Here is a 21,610-nt window from a genome sequence, read left to right as displayed (position 1 = left end):
CTGGAAATGAATTTTTACGACAGCGAAAAAACTTTTAACCAAGGGTCTCCGTATAAAATATGACGAGAAAATTGCTCTTCAATGGAACCCTCTCGTATATACTGTTTGAAGTAATATCGGATCCCGCTCGACGTGCTTTATGACGTGACACTTCGTATATATATATATATATATATATATATTATGTACTCTCAAACATTTCTGTTACACTCGTATAATACGCGTGTGTGTGTGTGTGTGTGCGCGCGTGCTTATGTTATTTTCCTCCCAGTGCCGACAATAGAGAGCCCTAAAATCGTTTTGACAAAACATTAAACTCAAAGAGAGTAGATATCTCTCGTCGGACACACACTTCAGTCCATAAGCAAGTGCATCTCAGGTCTTTTGAGTAGTGTTGTAGATTGCCACTTGCGAAAATGCTGAACGCTAGCAACGGTTTCACGAAAGCGTCATAATAATAATAATAATAATAATAAAAAAATAAGTGTACCGTGAACAACGGTGCGGCCTATAAATAACGTAATTTTGTAATATAATCGACGCATAATACAACAATCGCATAATAATTACCGAACGGCCATTAAACGCACTTTGTACGGGCCGTGAAACGTTTAAGCATTTAAATTTAACTGTGACCCTAATAATCGGTGCGGATCGAAATCGAGAACGACTTCCACAATATTTTACGACACACGTTTTTGGCACCACGCGCGGAATAAATAAATAAAAATAATTATAATTATAATTATAATATATATGTATTGCGTAATGTATAAACGAGGCCTCTATATCTCAAAACACGCTGGGAATGTGCACGAGCCAAGGCTCAAAAACATATTTTACTCGGTGGTAGGTCGTACAACGATTAATTATTGTTGAGCAGCCTCGTCGAGTATTTCGACTGCATTTCCGTTGCTTGCACCGAAATGTCGTGTGTTTAAAATTTGTTCGTCTTGAACGAAACGTACAAGACGACATCTCGTGCCGGATACAAAATAATATAACGTCGATTATTTTTAATCCCGCGGCGCAGCGAGTTGTGGGTGAAAGTGCAGGTAGGTATACATCTTCAGGTTAAGTATTGATCAAGCATTAATCTCGACCGGCTAGCGCCCATTAAAACGATGGGGCATCGTTCGACGAAGAACAATAACGACGTCGGCGACGAGCGGTGCGCAACCCACACAACAATACGCGATTTTTCAACGGGCAGACTAACGGATATAGTGCCATAAATTATATAGCCGTCCGATTTCGGAGTGTAATGGCGGGCCACCGTATATAACTAAAGAGTAGAAGCGACTCGAGACGGGCGCAGCTCTCTGACCCGCGTGGTTAACGGCGGCTAATCGACGTCCGTCCAAGTCCACCGGCACATACAACGGTAGTCCCGTTTGCCGTACGATTTGTCAACGGCCATTTCCTCTGCCCCCGCCCCGAATAATCCACAAGACAATTATTTCAAATGTACGTCTGCTGCGGCGTGTCATGTCCAAGCCGCTCCATTCCGGTTACCTCGGACCCGCCACGATACAGCTCGCGGATCGTGGCCGAATACACTGACGTGATCTAGGACGGGGTACCGTTATGATCGTACCGTGCAGGCGCGTTTTTGTTATTGGTATGTTTATAACAATTATGACGTTATCCCGCCCCCGGAGTTGTAGGACGTGCAGATATACGGTCGACATAAAATAACACCGTGGTTACTGCGGCTTAGGTTATACTGCTGTGGTACAATACGACACTGATATTGATATATCTATAAATCGATCGGATGGTATGCAGTACATACCATATTATGTACCAATGTGATAACGTGTGGGTTCACGTCGACTTCTTGACACCCGACGTGTCTGCGTTTCGGGGTGGAAAATATATCGACAAGCAGACAGCGCGACGTCGCACGGTCGCGCGCAAAACCGAGTAGAAAATAATATAATATTATGGCAGCGGGCAGCGATGTGTTCAGTTATATGATACGGATATTCAGGTGGTCGTCGGGTTGTGGTTATCCTCTTCGTCACGACGGTGAACCAGAAACAATATTGTCATACGGTTAGCGAAAACTTGCACACCCGAGGTGCCGTCTCCTCGGATATCGTGTGGGTATTATGGTCCCGCATCGGGAACGTCTGCTCCAGTTTTTATAATACAGAACGAGTACGCGTTTTCAGCTCACAGTAAACTCATCGCTGTAACGAACAGTGTTGCAGACACTGGTAAAACGAATATACAGCGACTGCTACTGTGTTCGCTTTACCTAAATATCCACGGTAACCTGCAGCACATACGATCGTCTTGAGGGTAGACGCCTGCAGGTTACGTCGAAAAATCAAAAATAAAAACAACGAGAATCGAAGAGACGGTGAGGTTCGCAAAATCAAAAGCTTAGAAACGCCCTTGAAAAAATAAAAATTACAAAAGTACAATACGTTTTATTGTAACAGACGGTCGTTATGGTTTTTCCGAACGAATTTTCATGTGTCAGAAGTCTAATCCTGATACCCAAATGAAGAGAAGATAAAAATAATTTATGACAGAACGTGCGTTAGTAGTTATTGATTATGTATGCGTCGTGCATGGTAATAATATTATAATACTACTATTCGAAGGTACAATGACTCTACGTAATAATTTAGTCGCACTTATCCGTCTAAAGTACATACATAATATAATTTGTATGTAACTTGTCGAATCATATATTGTTATCGATACTTGACACGCGTGTTGTGTGTGTGTGTGTGTGTGTGTGTGTGTGTGTGTGTGTGTGTGCGCGAGAGAGAGAGGGAGAGAGGGAGAGAGAGAGAGGGAGAGAGAGTGAGAGAGAGTGAGTGAGAAAGAGAGACAGACTGACAGCTCGTGAGTGTACTGTGTAGGGTTCGTTTTAATTGCCGTCAGTTACAGACGTGGGTCACTTGTTGAAGGGCAATAATATGTTTGCGAGGTGTTAACATCATCCCGACCAAAGTTTCATAGGATTTTAAAATAATATTTTCCTGCCTATATATATACGTCCTCTCTTACGTGTCGAAACAGTCAATATTATATACCTGACAATACATATTTCAACACGCACTATTGAGCATTCTCGCCTAAGGCGGTATGATATGCCTAATGAATTCATACGCCATTATCGTTTGATCAAAAAATTATTGTTGACATTTTTTTTGGAATCACGTCGCATTAAATTGACATATCCTTTCAAAATTATCAGCACGTCACAAATATATGCCAAGCGTTTGAAGTTTTATTCAAAATCACGTTAAAATACTGATGGCCTCGACTCCAGACTCATCCTGTGCCCTACACCACATTCATCTGGGGTTCAGCATAATCAGCTTATTGATTCAAATGGATTATAATATATGTGCGTATACCTACAATATGAGCGCATATATCGTTCAAGCCGTATAAACGAATTAAACCGTTTTGAATTTTGTCAAAAGCGAGGTTTAAGCTCAATTAGATTTCTACGTTGAATCGACCTCGTTTAAAATAGGATGCGAGCTACGTGGGGAAGGGAATTGAACAAAACGGCTCCTTTGAAGACCTTTATGACAAAATGTCACTCCTTTGAAATACATGGAAACGAGAACCTTTTAATAATTCGTCACTGAAAACGTTTAATGACGCCCTTTTGAACCCTTTCCCTCCGGGGCAAACCCTCCTGTGAACAGAACCGTTGTACCTAGGATCTATGTTCAATGGTTTAAGTGGAAATTGGCATGATAATGACAAGCGAAGTCATTATAAATTTATCCGTAAAAAAAAATTAATTAAACGGACGATTTGCGTTTGATATCGACGTTAAACTTTATGTAATTGGAACTTAACATTTCACAATTTCGATTGGAGTATGATCATCGTAATACAGTGTACCATAGCATTAACAGAAATGAGAAAAATGTGTTTACTTATTGAACCATTCAACAGTAAGTAATTAAAAATATTTAAAAACCACATGGCTAGACATTTTTTTTTTATCAGATTCTCAGATTAGATTCATTGTTAAACCCCAAGTTTATTAAAAAATAACTAGTTTGAAACACTAAAAAAACGCATAGTTTTAAAATATGCATGCATTAGATATATTATATGAGCCACTCAGAGTTACGTCATAAAAACGTTGATACATTTTTAGATCATTATTTAGGTCTATTGAATCTATCGTTACATAGATGGCCCGGTAACGTTTTTATGTAAGTGAATGGTGAATCGAATGAAACATTTTTTATGAAATAGATACTAATACGAATTCAAATTATTTACAATCCATTTCTGTACCACTTTGGATCATTATTTATTATTTATTATAGGTTATAAGAAATTATTGCGGTAATGTAAAAAAAACGCATATACTTAAATAGTCATAGATACCTAAATTACGTATAATTCAAATTCAGACCAAATGGATGATGCATTTTTTTATTATTAAATTGATTAAAAAAAAACAATATTTGTGTATAAAATAACTTATTTACAGCAAGACGTAAGACATATTATATAGGTACACGAATTAAGGAAAATATTTTTACCTAAATAAGTTGTAATAGAACTTGTGTTTAAACGGAAATACATGCTACATCCATCTATGTAAATAAATTGTATGTACCTAGGTATATTAACAAAAAGGAAAATAATATACATTTTTATTATGTGTTCAATATAAACATGACGATTTTATCGTATAGACTACGCATAAAGTCATCGTCATAATTCTGCATCTTAATTAAAAATGCTGGTATTCCGATAATATTTCTGACATATGTGTATTTGTTTCTTGTACGAAACGGGGTTTTAGAGTAGAATACAATAACGTCTTTATATTTTAATAATGTAACCGGTCTTAATCAAATTATAAAACAATACCGTCATACAAAAACCTTAGCGAATAATAGTATTATCATGGTCGTCTGAAGTTATCATTATTATATACCGTTGTAAGAGATGATATTATTTTCGTTATTTTTGCATTATTATGTCTTTAATATTTGAGCGGTGCGCCGTCATCGCGTATCCAACATCATCAGTTGCTTTGACGACGACGACGACAATAATAATTTAATTCGTCCCGACGACGTACTATTATACCTGCGTTATTATTTTAATTATATGTTAAAAACGAGCGAATTGTATATTCGATTTAATCGATTCGATTGAATTTTGCCTAATATTTTATATTCTACCCCGACTGCGGGATACTTTCTCGAGTGGTGTGAACCAAAATCGCCGCCGCCGCACGAATCGAAAAGCGCGCCGCTTTCTCCTGGGAAAAACGCTAACCGGCCGGCAGAGGGAACGCAAACGAGTCTCATGGTTGTGTTATTATACAGTGTGCGTGTATATAATAATAATAATAATAATATAATACTGTAAAAGCGTCCGGCCGGTTGGTTTGTGTGTGCGGCGCGGCCCGACTATATATAGTTGTAAGCTTAAGGGTAAACAATGTTTTTCGGCCTGACGAACCGCAATTATTAATTATTCAGGGCCGCCGACCGTGAATATCGTTGTGAACACAACACGTTATTATTATTACGGTGCTATCACCGCGATAAAGGCTGCGGAGGATGGTGGAAACGGAGGAGATGGTGAGAGAGACAGAGAGAGAGAGACAGAGACAGAGAGAGAGAGAGAGAATTAGAGAGATAGGGTGATAGAGACAGATATAGAGATACTAATAGAGGTGTGGGAGACACAGAGAGAGAGAAAGAGAGAGAGAGAGAGAGAGAGAGACAGAAATACTGACTGAGAGAATGTGTCTTTCGCTGAAACTTCATAGGTTCCCTCGACGGCAAAACTTTAAAATTTATCGTCGGACAATTATTTATTATTTAAATTTGTAACAAAAAAGTAATAATTTTAACACAAAATATTATTATCATTGTCATAATGTTTAGCCAAATAGTTTTTTTTTTTTTTTTTTAATTGATGAATTAGGTCATTCGAAGACAATAGAAAATTATGATAAATAATATGAAACAGTTTAAAGGTCGTTCGACGTCATAGACCGAAAATAATAATACACTGATGGGCTGGCGGCTCGTGATGGTCTTTGGCGGGTCGTACTCACACAAACGAGCCGATTTGTTATTTTCATTATTGCACTGATAATAATGCCTACGTATCAAATATCAAAAACCTAACTAAACCGTTGTAAACCTCAATGTGTAATCGTATAGTTTGTGTTTAACACGTACACATGTAAAACGTAACGATTATTTATACTTTTATGATATTATGTCATCGCGAGGCATTTGTCCTAACAATTCAATTTTATTAATTTTCAATTACGTTCATGTTCTAATGATAAACAGTTAATTATACGATTTTCAAAAATCAAGAGTCATTAATAATACAATTCAATAACTAGTACATTTTCTCGCTATAAATCTGTTATAGTTATATGAGCTTAACTGTTTTTTTTTTGCCATTTGATAGAAGTCTTCAATATTATAAAATTAAATTATGTAAACGCTACAGTCATGTTATGAATATTGTACGACTATAAATATTGATGGTTAAAAAAAAATAAACAGCAGATAGGTTATGCAAAATTCATGTGGCCCTAAAAACATGTATATTTTGAAATCAAATATAACATATTATATTATAAATATTTATACAATATCATGGTGCATAGAATTTATTTATTTTTTAATGTATAAACGTTTGATAAGGAACAAAAATACAGGTACCATCTCAATGAATATATTCAGGCTCTTAGGCATTTTTTAATATATTATAATAACATTGTGGAGTGTTTTAAAATTAAAATGAACATGTTTAACTTTTATGCGAATAAGAGCAGTTCTTTGTGTGTAAAATTAATTATTTGAACGAGTTCTCTCATTAAGTAATTAAATAACGTTAGTTATTATAATTAAAGTAACAAGTAACAACATAATAATATAATGATAATAATTAGGTGTATGTTACAAACTTTTGGATGTTAAAAAAAACTATTTCCACTAACAACAAAATCGAATTAAATCTAGTTAAGTACTTTGTTTCCTGACTTTCTGTATCGAAATACATTAATAGTGTTGTACTACATAATATAACTAATAGGATATTTTTGAACACGTAAGAAACTGATATTGATCGAAAAAAAGTCCATGAAATAATATCTGTGGCGTAGAAAAAATAAAAGTTTAGAAAGTTAAAGACTATGTATGGACTATATGTACGAGTTGTTACATCATTTCATAATACTGACGTTTTACACAACAAAATAAACATTATTGAAAAACTTTTCAATCCACCAAAGTTGTGTAAATATCAAAAGTATATATTATTATTATTATTATTACGGTTTTGGTTAGTATAAATAGGTCCCTAGTTATTTTTAGAATAATGATTAATACAACATAATATAATATCAACATTTTTAAAAATAAAAAAATAAAATAAAATTACGACAAACGAATAGCATGACGTGTATTTTCAATTTCGCATAATATTGCTATTAAGACCAAAATATATATATATTTATTTATTTTATTTGTACGTCGTGTGTTACAGGCATGATGAAAATATTGTAATACAATTATTGTACAAACCGACTGTTGATTATAATAATATGATTACGTGTGTTATAAAGTGACGGTTAAATCGAAAAGTATAATAAATATAATACGGACATGATAATCGATAAAAAAAATTGTACGCATAATATTGTACTTTACCGCATTTATCGACCCGAAATCGAGCAGACGTGTAATTGAAATATAAACATTGCACTTGAGGTCACGCCGCGTCGTGTAATAAGATTATAAGAATGAATGTGGACGATATTGTAATATTTTTTTTATATGATAAGAGTGTTATTGTTATTTATTACTACGTCATATAGATACTCCCGTAATAAATGATATAGCAGTAATTGTATTCATAACGTTTCGGCAAATCATAATAAACATAGTATAATACTTTGTCACGCGAATTGTGTTTACACAATTACGTTTATGTTTGTACTTCACACGTTGCCCGTCATCATAATATTTATAATATTATAATATAACGCACGCTTATGGTATAGATGATTTGAACCGCAAACGGATATATTACTAATGATTACCGAATAAATAACAACAGGTATCTATAATGCTATCGAAATCGTGGTCGCGCGAGCGTTCCTGAGCAGAACCGAACCTATTTCTTTTGGAGAGAAATACTGCATCGCGACAGTTCAGATAATAATATTATAATGGACGCAAACAGCGGGGTTGATGGGGGGGGGGGGGGATAAGAAAAACCTGAAGATTTAAAGTATGAAAAAATATTCATCTCTGCATAAAAATCTTCAGCCCCTCCCCCCCTCCCAATCACAAACATTATTTGTGCCCATGTATTATTATACGCATCATATTAACGCCGACATCGCCCCGACGCATGGGAATCTAACCTGCCGGGACTTATCTTTTGTTTTTATTATTATTACGTATAATAATATTATAATTACACATAAAATATCGGTAGAATAATAACATTATAGTCGTGTCTGGTGCAGTGTCACCCTTCTTCTCCCCCCTCCCTCCCAAAGTCTCGACGCCAAGGGTGAGTGGGGGGGTGTACCTGCACTGTGGTGGCGTTACGACCGAGGTGGCAAGCGCCCGGGGGGGTGCAAGTCAAAATGATTACGGCCACGGTCGTTTCCGATAGGTGGCGAGAACCACGTGGGTGGTATACCATAGGGTGAAAATGGGGACACCCGCTGATCGAGGCCCCGAGACGCGTATGCACAATTGCAACTAGCGTGTGTGTCATTATATTATTATTATAGTGTTTTCGGTTTATTATAATTATGATTATTATTATTATGATATTAAAACAATTATAATCATATTATAATATTATTCAACTCGTTGTGTTGCACTTTTATGCGATTCGTGTATAAAATAATATATTTCGCTGTTGGCGATCGCATTTTGCCCACGGGTGGCATATTAAATATTTTTGATTGAACATCTCACATATTATACGCGTATACGGACGGTGGTTTGTGTCTTAATGTAAATACACGTATAAATATGTATGTGTGACGTGTGTGTATGTGCGTGTTTATAAAATAAATGTTAAATGTTATAACGGCCGTGGAATTATTTAATCACGTGAAAATAATGTCTCCGTTGTTAATGCAACAATAATAATATTAATAATAGTTACCGTATTTTGCTCTGTTCATTTTTATCGTCGCGACAACGAACACAATTATTTGTTTTGCATAATTTAAAAAAAAAAAAAGGCACTCGAGTATAAAACGCACTTGTATGTAGAGTTATTGAACGGTTAGAGTACAATAGAGTGTGTAGGTATACATTGAATTTTCCCTCTGTTGTGCGCTGTATATTACATTTATGTTTCGATCAATCGTTAGGTTTTGGTAGGCGTCGGTAGGTACATCGAAAATGTGTTATATTATATTATCATATTATACAATGCCTATAATAATAATAATTAAGTCATTAACGAAAAGTCAATGTTCCTGAATGATGAAAATTATTTACTTTGTTCCCGTTTCAATGCGCTTAATATAATATTGCAATCGTATATTGAGAATTGAAAGATGATAATAAAAATGATAAAAAAGTGACAAGCTAATTGACAACAATGAGTACTTTTATTACAATATTATAGGGTTAGAAAAAACTGTCTTTATTAAGTTTTTTTTTAAAAATAAAATCAAAATTACCAGGACTATTGTTACTAATTATTATATTATACTAAATGTATTTTATATTTTTTATTCTTTAAAAAGTTAAAACTTTGATATTTAATTTGTTTATAGTTTTAATATTGTTCTTAATTATAATACTATTATATATAATATGCATATAATAATAAATAATAATAATCAAAAAAATTAAAAAACAAATCAAAAGACTTTAATAAAATAAGAAAAAGAAGACCACGTTTTAATATTTAAGTTGTTCGAAACGATTAAATATAGCTACCATATTTTCAAAACTGTAAGTACAACCAGGTTTTTTTTAAAACCCACAAAGTTTTTTAGTGGGTATTGATGACGAAAACCCGCTGGGTTTTTTGGGTTGAATTTTTTTTTATATCAACCTTGTTTTATTATGAAAAAAAGTTGTAGAACCAACATACACACGCACACACACCTTAACACGACTATAATACTATATACGCGCGTAGTGTATACGGAGACGGATGGCGAACATATTTTTCGGCAAAAAGCGATCGAAAACGGAAATGCGAAACCGAGACGGAGTGGCGGCAGTGGTGGTGTATAGGAAACGCCGATGCGAGTTGCCAGTTTAAAAATGACGGGCGTATATATACACTTTGGAATTATTTTATTTATTATTGTTTGTTGCTGTTTTTCTTCTTTTTTTTTCCATTTTTCGTTTCACTGCGTCCCTCTGCCCCTATAAACACACACACACACACGCGCGCGCGCGCATTTCGACAATTGCGGCGGGTAATACAAAAATCCGACGATTGATTTTCACCGTTTTTCGCTATAAATCGGTCCTTCGCCACCGACCTTCCTCACCCCACCGCCAACGCACAAACGCGCGAGAGCTCCACATACACACACACATACACACACACACACACACACCCACACACCCACACTTGCAGAACATAATATACCGCGGAGGGACGGTGTGCCGGTGGCAGGGATGATCCTCCACCGCGTACGCTGTATATTCGTGCGTGTATATAGAGTGATAAAAAAGCAATCTAGAGCTTTGTCCCGCCGCTGCCGCCCCAACGAGGCGAACCCTTCCGCCCACGTCACCCCACATTCCCACAGCCGCCGCCGCCGCCACCCCGAAAACACCACCACCGCCGCCGGGTGGCGAGCCATTGTTTCGCGTTAGGTAATTGTGTTATTTTCGACTCTCATCTATATATATATATAAGTACACATTTTACACACACACACACACACATATATATTGTTCACCCCCGACAATAATGGAGAGAACACGCAGCGGCCCGCACCGTCCGGCGTCCGCGCGATGATGATATTATTATTATTACTATTATTATGGTAATAAGAAGCGCGAAGCGAAAAAGAAGAGGAAATTATCCTTCGTAAATTAAGTGTCAACTACCACCGGAGACGTTGTTATTGTGTGCGCACAGTATATAATAATATAATATATATATATATATTCACTGCGCCGGTGTGCAAAAAACGTCGAGAGGGTAGTATAGCACGCGTATAACGCGTAGTGCATACCTACTATATATATTACTATTATTGTCGTTATTATATACAAAATATTATGCCTACGTATTAATATTACATGCAATTTTATGTAGGTATGCAGGTATAGGCTGCAGGTACAAAATTGTCGTGGAGGTGAACAATCCGGAGGCGCAGCGTGTTCCTTTATTTTTTATTATTGTTATTATTATTATTTTTCGAAACATTAGGGTGAGGGCGTATGCGAGCCGAGAAAAAAATAATAATAGTAAGTGACGCGTTATATTATATAAAAATTAATATAGCCAAGTCTGCTGATGCTGCTGCTGATGTTGCTGCTGCTGCCGACGATGCTTCCACCTCACTCGAGGTGATTTCGAGATATTTAATAATGATGAAAGTATGTCGGGCATTTTCTATTATAACGCCGACATCACTCCCTTCTTTCGCGGTTCGAGGAATTTGACGAGCTGCTAATTTTCGGCAAATGGATGCGCCCGCTATTCGTGTTAGCATAATATTAAAAAATGAACTCCCGGAGGTGTTTGAATAATGAAAAAGAGGGCATTCTTTGGAGCGCGCGTCGTGTAGGCCACGGTATCGAGTGAGCCGCAAGGTATATAATATTATAGAGGTAAGGCGAGCGCCGGGTTACGGTATTATATTATATTCGTAACTTATATTATATAATAATTGCGTCAACGGTTCTGCGTAGAATTTGGCTGATTGAAATATTCGTGTAATTTTTCAACCTTAAAAGCTCACGAATAAGATGCCTCAAATTATACACGGATGAAATAATAAGGTAAGCTATGGTAGGGTTAGGTTAGATTGAGAGTATAATAGTCATATTATATCGCTATTATATTTTGGACTATTTCATTGTCGATTTTGAATACATTTTCTAATTCCAAATATTATATTAAAAGCACTATCTATCTCACATTTATAAATTATTCTTGTACGAAATCATAATGTTGAAATGTCCATACATTATTTTGTTTTACCCAAAATTAGCATTCTATGTAATAATAATAATAATCGAAATTTTAAAGAGAGATATTAATTTTGTTCAACGATTTGTAATGTATTCGAATTAATTTTACTGACACGAGGATGATAAAATATACAATTAGCAGGTCTATTCTCAAACAAAATTGTGCAAAATATTTATTTTTATTTCATACATTCACTTGTTTCGTAATAAACAGATACACAAGTAATAGAAATTCAAGTTTTAATATACTAATTTTCCACACAGTTATCAAAGATTGAAATTATAATTTTTTTAGTTATAAACTATACCATCGACGGATAAAAAAATATTTCAAGATTTTTAATTTAATTCGAAACATTTTAAATTCGGTGCCTACTTATGCAAATAGTCATATCAGGTTTCCAACGATAAAAAAATTAAAATTAAATAATTTTACCATTACCAATTAGGTGCAAACATTAGCGATTAGCATACTAAGCTAAACAAAAACAATTTAACTTTAAACGTGATAAAAAAAATTACTCTTTTGAAATATAAAACTATATTATGATAAAATGTAAAACATAATTATTATTTAGATGATACACTTTATTATTATCATTTCTTACGTATAATCATCGCATCAAATAATTGTTCGTAAAACAAAGGTCCCAAAAATACCTGTGTAGCCTTATCTTTTATTACCTATTTACTTTTTTTTTTTATTATTAAATTTTAATTTATTTTTTTACTGGTTGTTAACTTTAAGTTTCAGTTTCTAAAGATTAATTTTTTAGGGCAGTACATTTTGCAAAGTTAATTTTATTAAACTGAATACTAGTAGGTAATAAAACACTATACATTGTGTATAAAGAATTCTGTAAATTATTATTTAATGTCAAACACAATATAACATAACATTTTTTATATTTTTATTTGTTTGTACCTACCTATGGTAAGTATTAAAATTGCTGCGATTGATTTGAATGTAAAATATTTGAAAAAAAACTAAAAAGCACCACAGTAGTTATATTGTTTTATAAACAAGTGGTTATTGATTCCGAAAAGCTTATTGAAAATTAACGAAAAAAAAAAATTTATCTAAAATCTGGCAAAATGGTAAATAATTTAAAGGAAAGCCTTTTTACAACGATTGGCTGAATCACCTAATCCAATGATTTGGAGCGTAGGCGAATTGAACAAGTTAAATTTCCCAAGTAATCTATTATGACGTAATTTATAGCACGACAGAGAATATTGTTATTACGGTTTATTTAAAAATTTAATTCTTTTTAACACTTTTCTTAAGTTTGGTTTCACGTCTGTCTGTGATCAAATCTTGCGCGCTCGATTTGAGGCACTTTTTGAAGATGAAAAATTCTGAAAATTGGTATAGACCTTGGTCTTGGATGACAATACAATAATCCGTTGTCATTTTGGGACATGGACCAAAAAAAAAAAAAAGGATTGTCCCCACGACGTCGCCGTAATATCTCTCGCAGATATTGAACTTTCTCTCTTCCCCAAAAAAAACCGCAACCTCTTACGAAGCAAGTATAGGCGTGTCCTATCCATTATTATAATATCTATGGTAACAACGGTAATTATTACCAAATAACATTATACCGGTATTCTGATATAGGTACCGAAAACACCGGATACCGATATTCTTTAAACACTACAGTCAGCAGTGAAAATAAGAGCAACAGACTGTTCGTAACTTCATGTTCTTAATTATTTACTTTCAACTAAAAAGTAGAAAATAAAAAATAAAAAAAAAAATTTTAAAAACACACTTTTCCATAAAAACATTTAGAAAAAAATTTTAAAAATTGCACTAAAAAGACAAAAATAATTTTCTGTACTTAAAAATAATGAAAAATTTATTGATGAAAAATTTAAAAGTGTGTGGTGCATCATACAAAACATTAAAAGCCGAGCTAAGTCTCACATACACTTCTTTGTTCAATCCTGTTTATAAGATAGTGACTGGCAGTATATGTCAAGTATAAGAGCAAAATAATGAAAAATTTACTGATGAAAAATTTAAAAGCCAAGGAAAGTCTCACATACACTTCTTTGTTCAATCATGTTTATAAGATAGTGACTGGGAATATATGTCAAGTGTATGAGCACCACACACTTTTAAATTTTTCATCAATAAATTTTTCATTATTTTTAAGTACAGAGAATTATTTTTGTCTTTTTAGTGCAATTTTTAAAATTTTTTTCTAAATGTTTTTATGGAAAAGTGTGTTTTTAAAATTTTTTTTTTTTTTTTTGTATTTTTAGTACGATATAGTTGATAACAATAAATTATTATTTATTTAACAAATAAACGAGAATTAGTTTCGAATTGTCATGTTCTTATTAGTTTATGATTTAACGTTCTAGTTTGGAGTTGGAACGTAAATCATTTTTTTTTAAATCACTCATCATTTATTAAAAGTCATTAGTGAAGCGGATTGCTGCAATGTGGAACTTTTGAATCTCTTTTTTTCCATCAAAAACTGCGTTTGAAATTATTATTATTATTATTATTATTAAAAATTATACCCAATTATAAGATCAATACCTCTTTCGTTCATTCATCATAGGCACATAATAATTCATAATAATATGCAAACCATGCAATCGACCGGTTTTTTTTTAAGAAATAATTCTCTTTTTTTTAAATCACTGGACTAATGGCGTACTTACATATAACGGTTGGCCTCTCTTATGTATTTATTTATTTTTATTAAGCTCTTTAGCAGAATGAAAAAGTACCCGGCCCGGGATCAAATGCAGCCATTTTCTGATTTTACTAGATTTTCTTTCACATAAAAAGCACCTTGGCAACCTTTTTTTTTTCTTTAACAATCCTCCTAGAATGTACATTCTTGTTTTATGGTATGACTTGAATGCACAATATTAATATTTATAACGTCACTGTAGTTTCCGGAAAGTTTATGTCCAATTACATTCCTGGGGTACCTTACATGCACGTCGACTCAGGGAAGTTAGTTTCTCCAATCTTATGTATAGCGATGCTGTTGAACTAACAATGCTAATTTGATTGCATTAATGAGTTAATATGGCGTAGTTAAGGTCGGTTTTCTAATTTATAACTCAATAATGATCGAACGAAATTCAAAAGCCTTTAGAAATTAAATTTCTATGCACCTCCATGTACACACAAATAGGTACTACAAAATACTGCCTCGTACAATATTTCAACATGCGTGAACGCTTTGTTAAAAATGATTTTGTTTACGGTGATCGACGTTTGAATGTTTTGTAAGTTATAAGTTATAACCACACGAATGCAGTATGACGTTTGAAATATCGAAAACGAAAAAAAATAATAATAATGCCTACCTACATAAATAATAATTTATAGAGAGTAATTATAATACTTACAGTATTTACAGCCGTCATGTCTTTCACCTTGGAACCGGCGCCAACATATGTTGCTAAATCGTCTTCGATCTGAAATATATTATAAATAAATATTTTAATAAATTATACAAAACTCATAAAATGAACATGTTAGTAATAACTAATAAGTGCGTATAATATGTAGTAAAGAAAAGTGCAGATTTTTTCTCAAAAAGTCCTCAAAAATGTGTGTATTTCATAATTGCGGTATACATAAAATAACATGTCAGCTTTATTACGACTATAATGTAACCGGGAGTATTTCATAACTCATGAGTTATCACCAATAGTGAGCCTAAAATAACTCGGTGCGTGATAAAAAAAAATTTACCACATTTTCACAAGCCAATTACACGAGTAAGGTTTACATGATAGGGGCTCGAAAATTATTTACATTCCATAAACTTTCATATGTGCAGTCAATAGGTATAGGTACCGGAAATCGAAAAGTAATAATTCCCGTCGTTTGTATATGAATATTCAACCGATTCGAGTTATTGACTCACAGAATATTGTCGCGTGCATCGTACTAAGATTTTTCCATGAATCCAATTCGTTCACTCGAAGAATAAATTTAGAAATTCATTTTGCATAATGTTCAAAATACGATTTGTTTTAGTTTTGACTAATGCGTAATTCAATATATTTTCGACCGTCTTAAGTTTGCGAGGCATTTAAAACGCAATATTAATTGTCTCATATATATTTTAATAATTCTACGGTGAAAAATCATTTTTTTGCAACACGCCTATTGGGTATATTATTTTAATGTAAATTCAATATTATATCAGCCAAATATTATGCAAATGAAAAATAATTAATCCCAATTCCCAAGTCGAATTTGACTACCGCATGCGTCTAAACGTAATCATGGTGGAAATCATTATCTTTTCGACACGGCAGTGGAATAAATGCAATATGTTTCACTATATAATTTAATAGAACCGCATAGGTAATGTGCGAACAAAACAGAATCGCTACAGACGATGCAAATAATATCGAATATTAAATTTGAATTTATCGCCGTTGAACTGTATAATATAATATGTGGGGTAACTCGATAATATTATTATTACCTAACACCGCCGTGTGCGACTACGCGTTCACCATAGTGTGGATAATTTATTTAAACGATTAGCCATCTATATAAAATTTCAGGCGCCTTTGTCTCAAGAACCACTACCGCCGCCGCCGCCACCACCGCCACCGACCCGTGTGCGAGTGCCCACCCTTAAAGTAAACCCCGGCCGGATGTAGGAAGCGTTCTATAAACTATCCTTATTAACTTATATATACCTTAAAATATATCTACACATACGCTCGCACCGATATTCTAGGTAATTTACGTCTAACGTTTAAAACGTAATGTAATTATTATGCCGGTAAACTATATAAGAAAGTTGTACAAACAGAGAGAGGGTTAAGTAAATGTTCTGTATAAATGGGATTATGAATAATAGATAAAATGTTCTTCGGTCTTTTGAAACAGTTTACGGCTTAATCTTTCACATCCCGGGGCCGAAAAGTTTTGAGGCACGAGGGAATCTCGTGTCTGTTTGCACATATATCATTACCATCTACCTATAATACGACGTGCGCTGAAATGCAATAGTGGGTCTAATGGAGTGGTATAATTATATTATTGTACTATCGTTGTAGGTTCACGCGACATGCGTATTGTGCTGCGCAGAAGGGTTATTGCCAGTGGCTCGTTGTAGTCTTTTTATACTTATTTCATCGAGTGTTCCAATTTCCGACACCCCCGTACCCATTCCCATCCCTTACCGACGATCGCTGACAAAAGATACACTCTATAGATGTGTATAGTACGAGTACACTCGACTTGCACGACGACCTCAATTAGTACTTTTTTGCTTTCACACATTTTTTTTCTCGCCTTCTCCCGTCGCCACTATTTCGCGTTGTTTCTTTACATTATCGCACCCCCACCCCCCTCCACTTCCAACCACGGCATATTTCGCGTCCCTATCCACCACCACTCGAGACCATGTTATTATTACACGAAATAGACCATCGCGAGTACAACAGGTATTGCGTGCGCTCTTCGCCGGTGTGAACAGGTGTGAACGTGCCTAAGTGCGTTTTTTCCACGGCTTCTTTGTTCTTATTTGCTGGTGGTAAACAACCGCCACTACAAATCGCATCCCACCCCCTATCCCTCCCCCCGCACATCCCCTTCGAGCTATCCTGCAGCGGCGGGCGACGGTAATGATAATTTGCCCTGTCGCCAATAACACTTAACGCGCGTGCGACGGCGGTGGAAGCTCCACGCTGCAATGTACACTTAACGACTGCTAAGTACCCTCCCGCAATGGCGACGGGTAAAATATAATTCTTAAATGGCACGTAAAACTATATACTTTATATACTATATGTATGTACGTACGTGGTATAATATATATTTATAAAATAATGAAAATGTGTTCATTATAATATGACAAGCTGGAAATCTTGGGAAACGTTCAAAGTTACTGTGTTACGCGTATTACACGTTCCTGGGTATATATAATAATATTGTAATGGTATATTTTTATCGGAACTCATACTCTGTACATAAAAATAATATCGTCTCGACACGTCTTGCACATGGAATCCTCAGGTTGTTCGTCTAAAAATATTGCAAAAACGTCGTGAATGCAATTTTTTTCAACGCAATTTAATAATTAAACACGTGTTAATACTGGTCGTTATTTGATATTGTAGGCACATTATGATGTACTAACGCGTGAGACATAAGTCGTCACTGTGCTAAAATTAAAACGATTGTTCAACGATGTGTCCAATGAACCATGCAGTGCTAGACATAATCGTAAATCCAAACAATAATGAATAATGATGGCGTAATTTTTAATGTACCTAGAGGATTTTATGCGCGTATGATGTGCACATTATAATATAGGTTCCTAAGTGTATTAAGCGCCCAGAGTTACAGTTTGTCGTACTCAAAAAATGAAAATTATTATTCCATACAACCAAACGTAAACTTTGTTAAAAACACAATATTTTTAATCAAAATAAGGTAAATATTTGATACCTACGTAAATTATTGTAAAATATCTATATGTGAGCGGTACTACGTTTTACATTAAATTGACCCTTAATAACTAAATAAAAATACTAGATCTTATCAGCATTTCAATAGAATACCCACACATGATAATAATTGTATAGTTGGTACCTATGTATAAACCATAGCAAGCTACTCGATATTTTTCCTCTATGAGAAGAATCTATGAATCATGAATATTATGTTTTTGTTGAAAAGTAGCCATGACAACGAAAACCTTACAATAAATCGGTCGGAAACAAAATAAAAAACGTATATCCAGCCTTAAACATATTTATGCTAAATTATTAATTGCATTAGTCCTGGCATTTTGGTTTGATTTTAATTCTGTATACCAATATTGAATTTTATTTCTTAAAACGAAACCATTTTACAGTGAAACGTCGGAAATTATTGTATGGTTATCGATTTACTAAAGCCAATTTAAATATTCTCCACCATTGAAATATGTTACTCGACCGTATTATATCAGTTTGCCTAATATAATTTACTAGGACAATTAATAAACATGGATAATACGCGTTCTATAGTTTACAAATATTATTAAATACCTAATTTAATATCAAAAATCCACAGTTATAAGTTATTATTAATTCAGTTGAATTGTTGTACGCAGCATGTTTTCTTGTTTGATATTATATTAGTTAATTAATATATTGGGCTATTGAGGATGATAATATTATAGGTAGCCTGTCGTGCATCGAAAATTGAAAATTCCAATCAAAAATCATTTGGGTTCAATTGATTATTAATTTTCTCGTAATAATACATCAACCACGGTGTAAGTCGACACAGAAATCCGATGGAGCGATAAAACATTTTTTAACGATAGATGTGCAGGATGTACGGGGACAAGATGATAAATTCGTCTTTGATTTTTATTTCTTTCGAAGTTATTTCATACACACCGTAATCTCACATTTATGAGCAAACTTTTTTCCACGACCCGTTACACACTCGATAACACCTCGGGCCCCGAAAACACGCTATAATAATAATATAATATGATGTCCTTACACCGCGCTCGGTAACTATGGTTACGTGACCTGGTATAACTCAAGAACAACCATCGGATAGTTATTTTGAGATAAGATCGGTATAATCATACATAATACAAGCCATCCGGATGAAATGCATTTCCCGGCTATTGGGTCCGGCGCAGGACTGCAGCGCTAATTAATTAAAGTTCGTGTGGCGGCGATCGAGTGACCGAAAAGAAAAACAAACAACAAATAACGGGTTGGGTCTGATTTCAATGTGCATAATACAATTTTACTTGTGCATAATATAATATTACTATAATTTGTAACTCGACTTAATCTATATAATATTATTGCAATATGTAAGGTGACTTAATCCATATAATATAATAATATGTATATATTATTACTATGGATTCTATATTAATTACAAAACCATTAAAATTTCGCGTGATTGTTGTGTCATAATTTAAATAAAAAGAGTTTTTAAATGTTATTAAATACTCTTCACCGAGAAATCGTGTCACCGCGTTGGGTTTCCAGCATGGCTTCAAGTTTCTAACCAACAGTTAATGACCAAAAACATTCGAACGAAGGCGATACCTTAAATCAAACAAAAGCACCTACACAGCTTAAATGAAAATTAAGGAGGAAAGTTTAGAAATACATTTGAAAGAGACCGAAAACTTTGAATTGATAATTAGAAACTTTCCAAAGATACGCGATGGTAGTTTTTAATTTACGCATTTAGTAATATACGCATGTATTAAAAAACAATGGGAATTCAAAAGTTTGACTTAATTGAATTAATCTATACAATACAGAAAATAATAGGTACAAAACCATCTGCACAACTATTGTAGTAACACAAATGATTACAAATTGATTCGTCGACAATTGTACATCTCGTTATCGAAATTTATTGAAATCGTGGATTTTAATAATAATATTATTATGTGTGTGTACAAGGTGTATGGCTTGATCATAGTTTAAACTTTATTATAATAATATTTTACTGATGCAGACCGGTATACTGTTGGTAAAAATTGTATTCCTTGTTATATTTTTTAATAATAAAATAATATTTGACATATTATGTATTAAATCACTTTGCTGCACGAGGGCACTTTTTTATTAATACTAATGATTTCAAAACAAAACCCTGTCATCTATGGCCATTTACTTATACTTAGATACCTATATTAAAAGCAAACGGTAGGGTGACATTATTTATAAACGTAATATTGTAAGTAACTATTAGAGCTAGTCGCTATAGTGCTATTATGTTTTACAATTTTTTTTATATTTATGTTGTTTTTCTAAGAAGGAACAATTATAATTATTATTAATATAATAATTATGATTTACAAATAATATTATTGTCCGTGTTAACCTTTTTTTTCTTACGTATAAGACTTATTACCATTTACTGATAATTTATATGTTTTCATAATATCAAATATTTTGTCTTAATAGGTTTGTCATATTATAATATCTTTCTCTTGAAATATCTGATTATTTACTAAATATTATGTACTTTATCGGATACTCGTATAGTACTCTATTAAAATACTTTGTATCCTGATTCATTATATGACACACTAAATATATATTGCAAACAAGTTTATCCGATTCAAAAAAACGGTTTTAACTGTCTCAAGTATACTAGTAATACGATGAATTATTATTATGTTAAAAACAAAAAACTACGCTCTCGTCTACGTTTTGTTAAAAATAACTTGACCATACGTTCGTGTACGTTACACAAATACGTCGTGCCGTGTTAATATAATTAACATGTTGAATAAATTAAGAATAAAAAATCTAGATTTTTAAAATGACTTCCTGTTGAAAATTCTACGTTGTTTTTTCTCTCAAGGTCGATTATATATTTCGGTGTGTATATAGTTCGTAAACTGTCACGTTGCTGTCGACGAGCGGAGAATTTCCAACAGGGA

General features: G+C 33.7%; 1 protein-coding gene across 3 annotated transcripts in view; it reads right to left on the bottom strand.

Annotated features, from left to right (window-relative positions):
• The window catches only part of LOC132945448 (serine-rich adhesin for platelets-like), a 265,662-nt gene that overhangs the window by 214,598 nt on the left and 29,454 nt on the right, over positions 1 to 21,610 (bottom strand). For all 3 annotated transcript variants that reach the window (XM_061015194.1, XM_061015196.1, XM_061015195.1), the window contains exon 2: positions 15,567 to 15,635. In XM_061015194.1, the coding sequence (XP_060871177.1) occupies positions 15,567 to 15,584 (18 nt within the window). In that variant the 5' untranslated portion in view covers positions 15,585 to 15,635. The remainder of the gene's footprint in view (positions 1 to 15,566; positions 15,636 to 21,610) is intronic.

The sequence above is a fragment of the Metopolophium dirhodum genome, chromosome 5, assembly GCF_019925205.1.
Source record: "Metopolophium dirhodum isolate CAU chromosome 5, ASM1992520v1, whole genome shotgun sequence".
Classification (NCBI taxonomy): Eukaryota; Metazoa; Arthropoda; class Insecta; order Hemiptera; family Aphididae; genus Metopolophium; species Metopolophium dirhodum.
The sequence above is the reverse complement of the archived record's forward strand: the minus strand, read 5'-3'. Positions and strand labels throughout refer to the sequence as shown.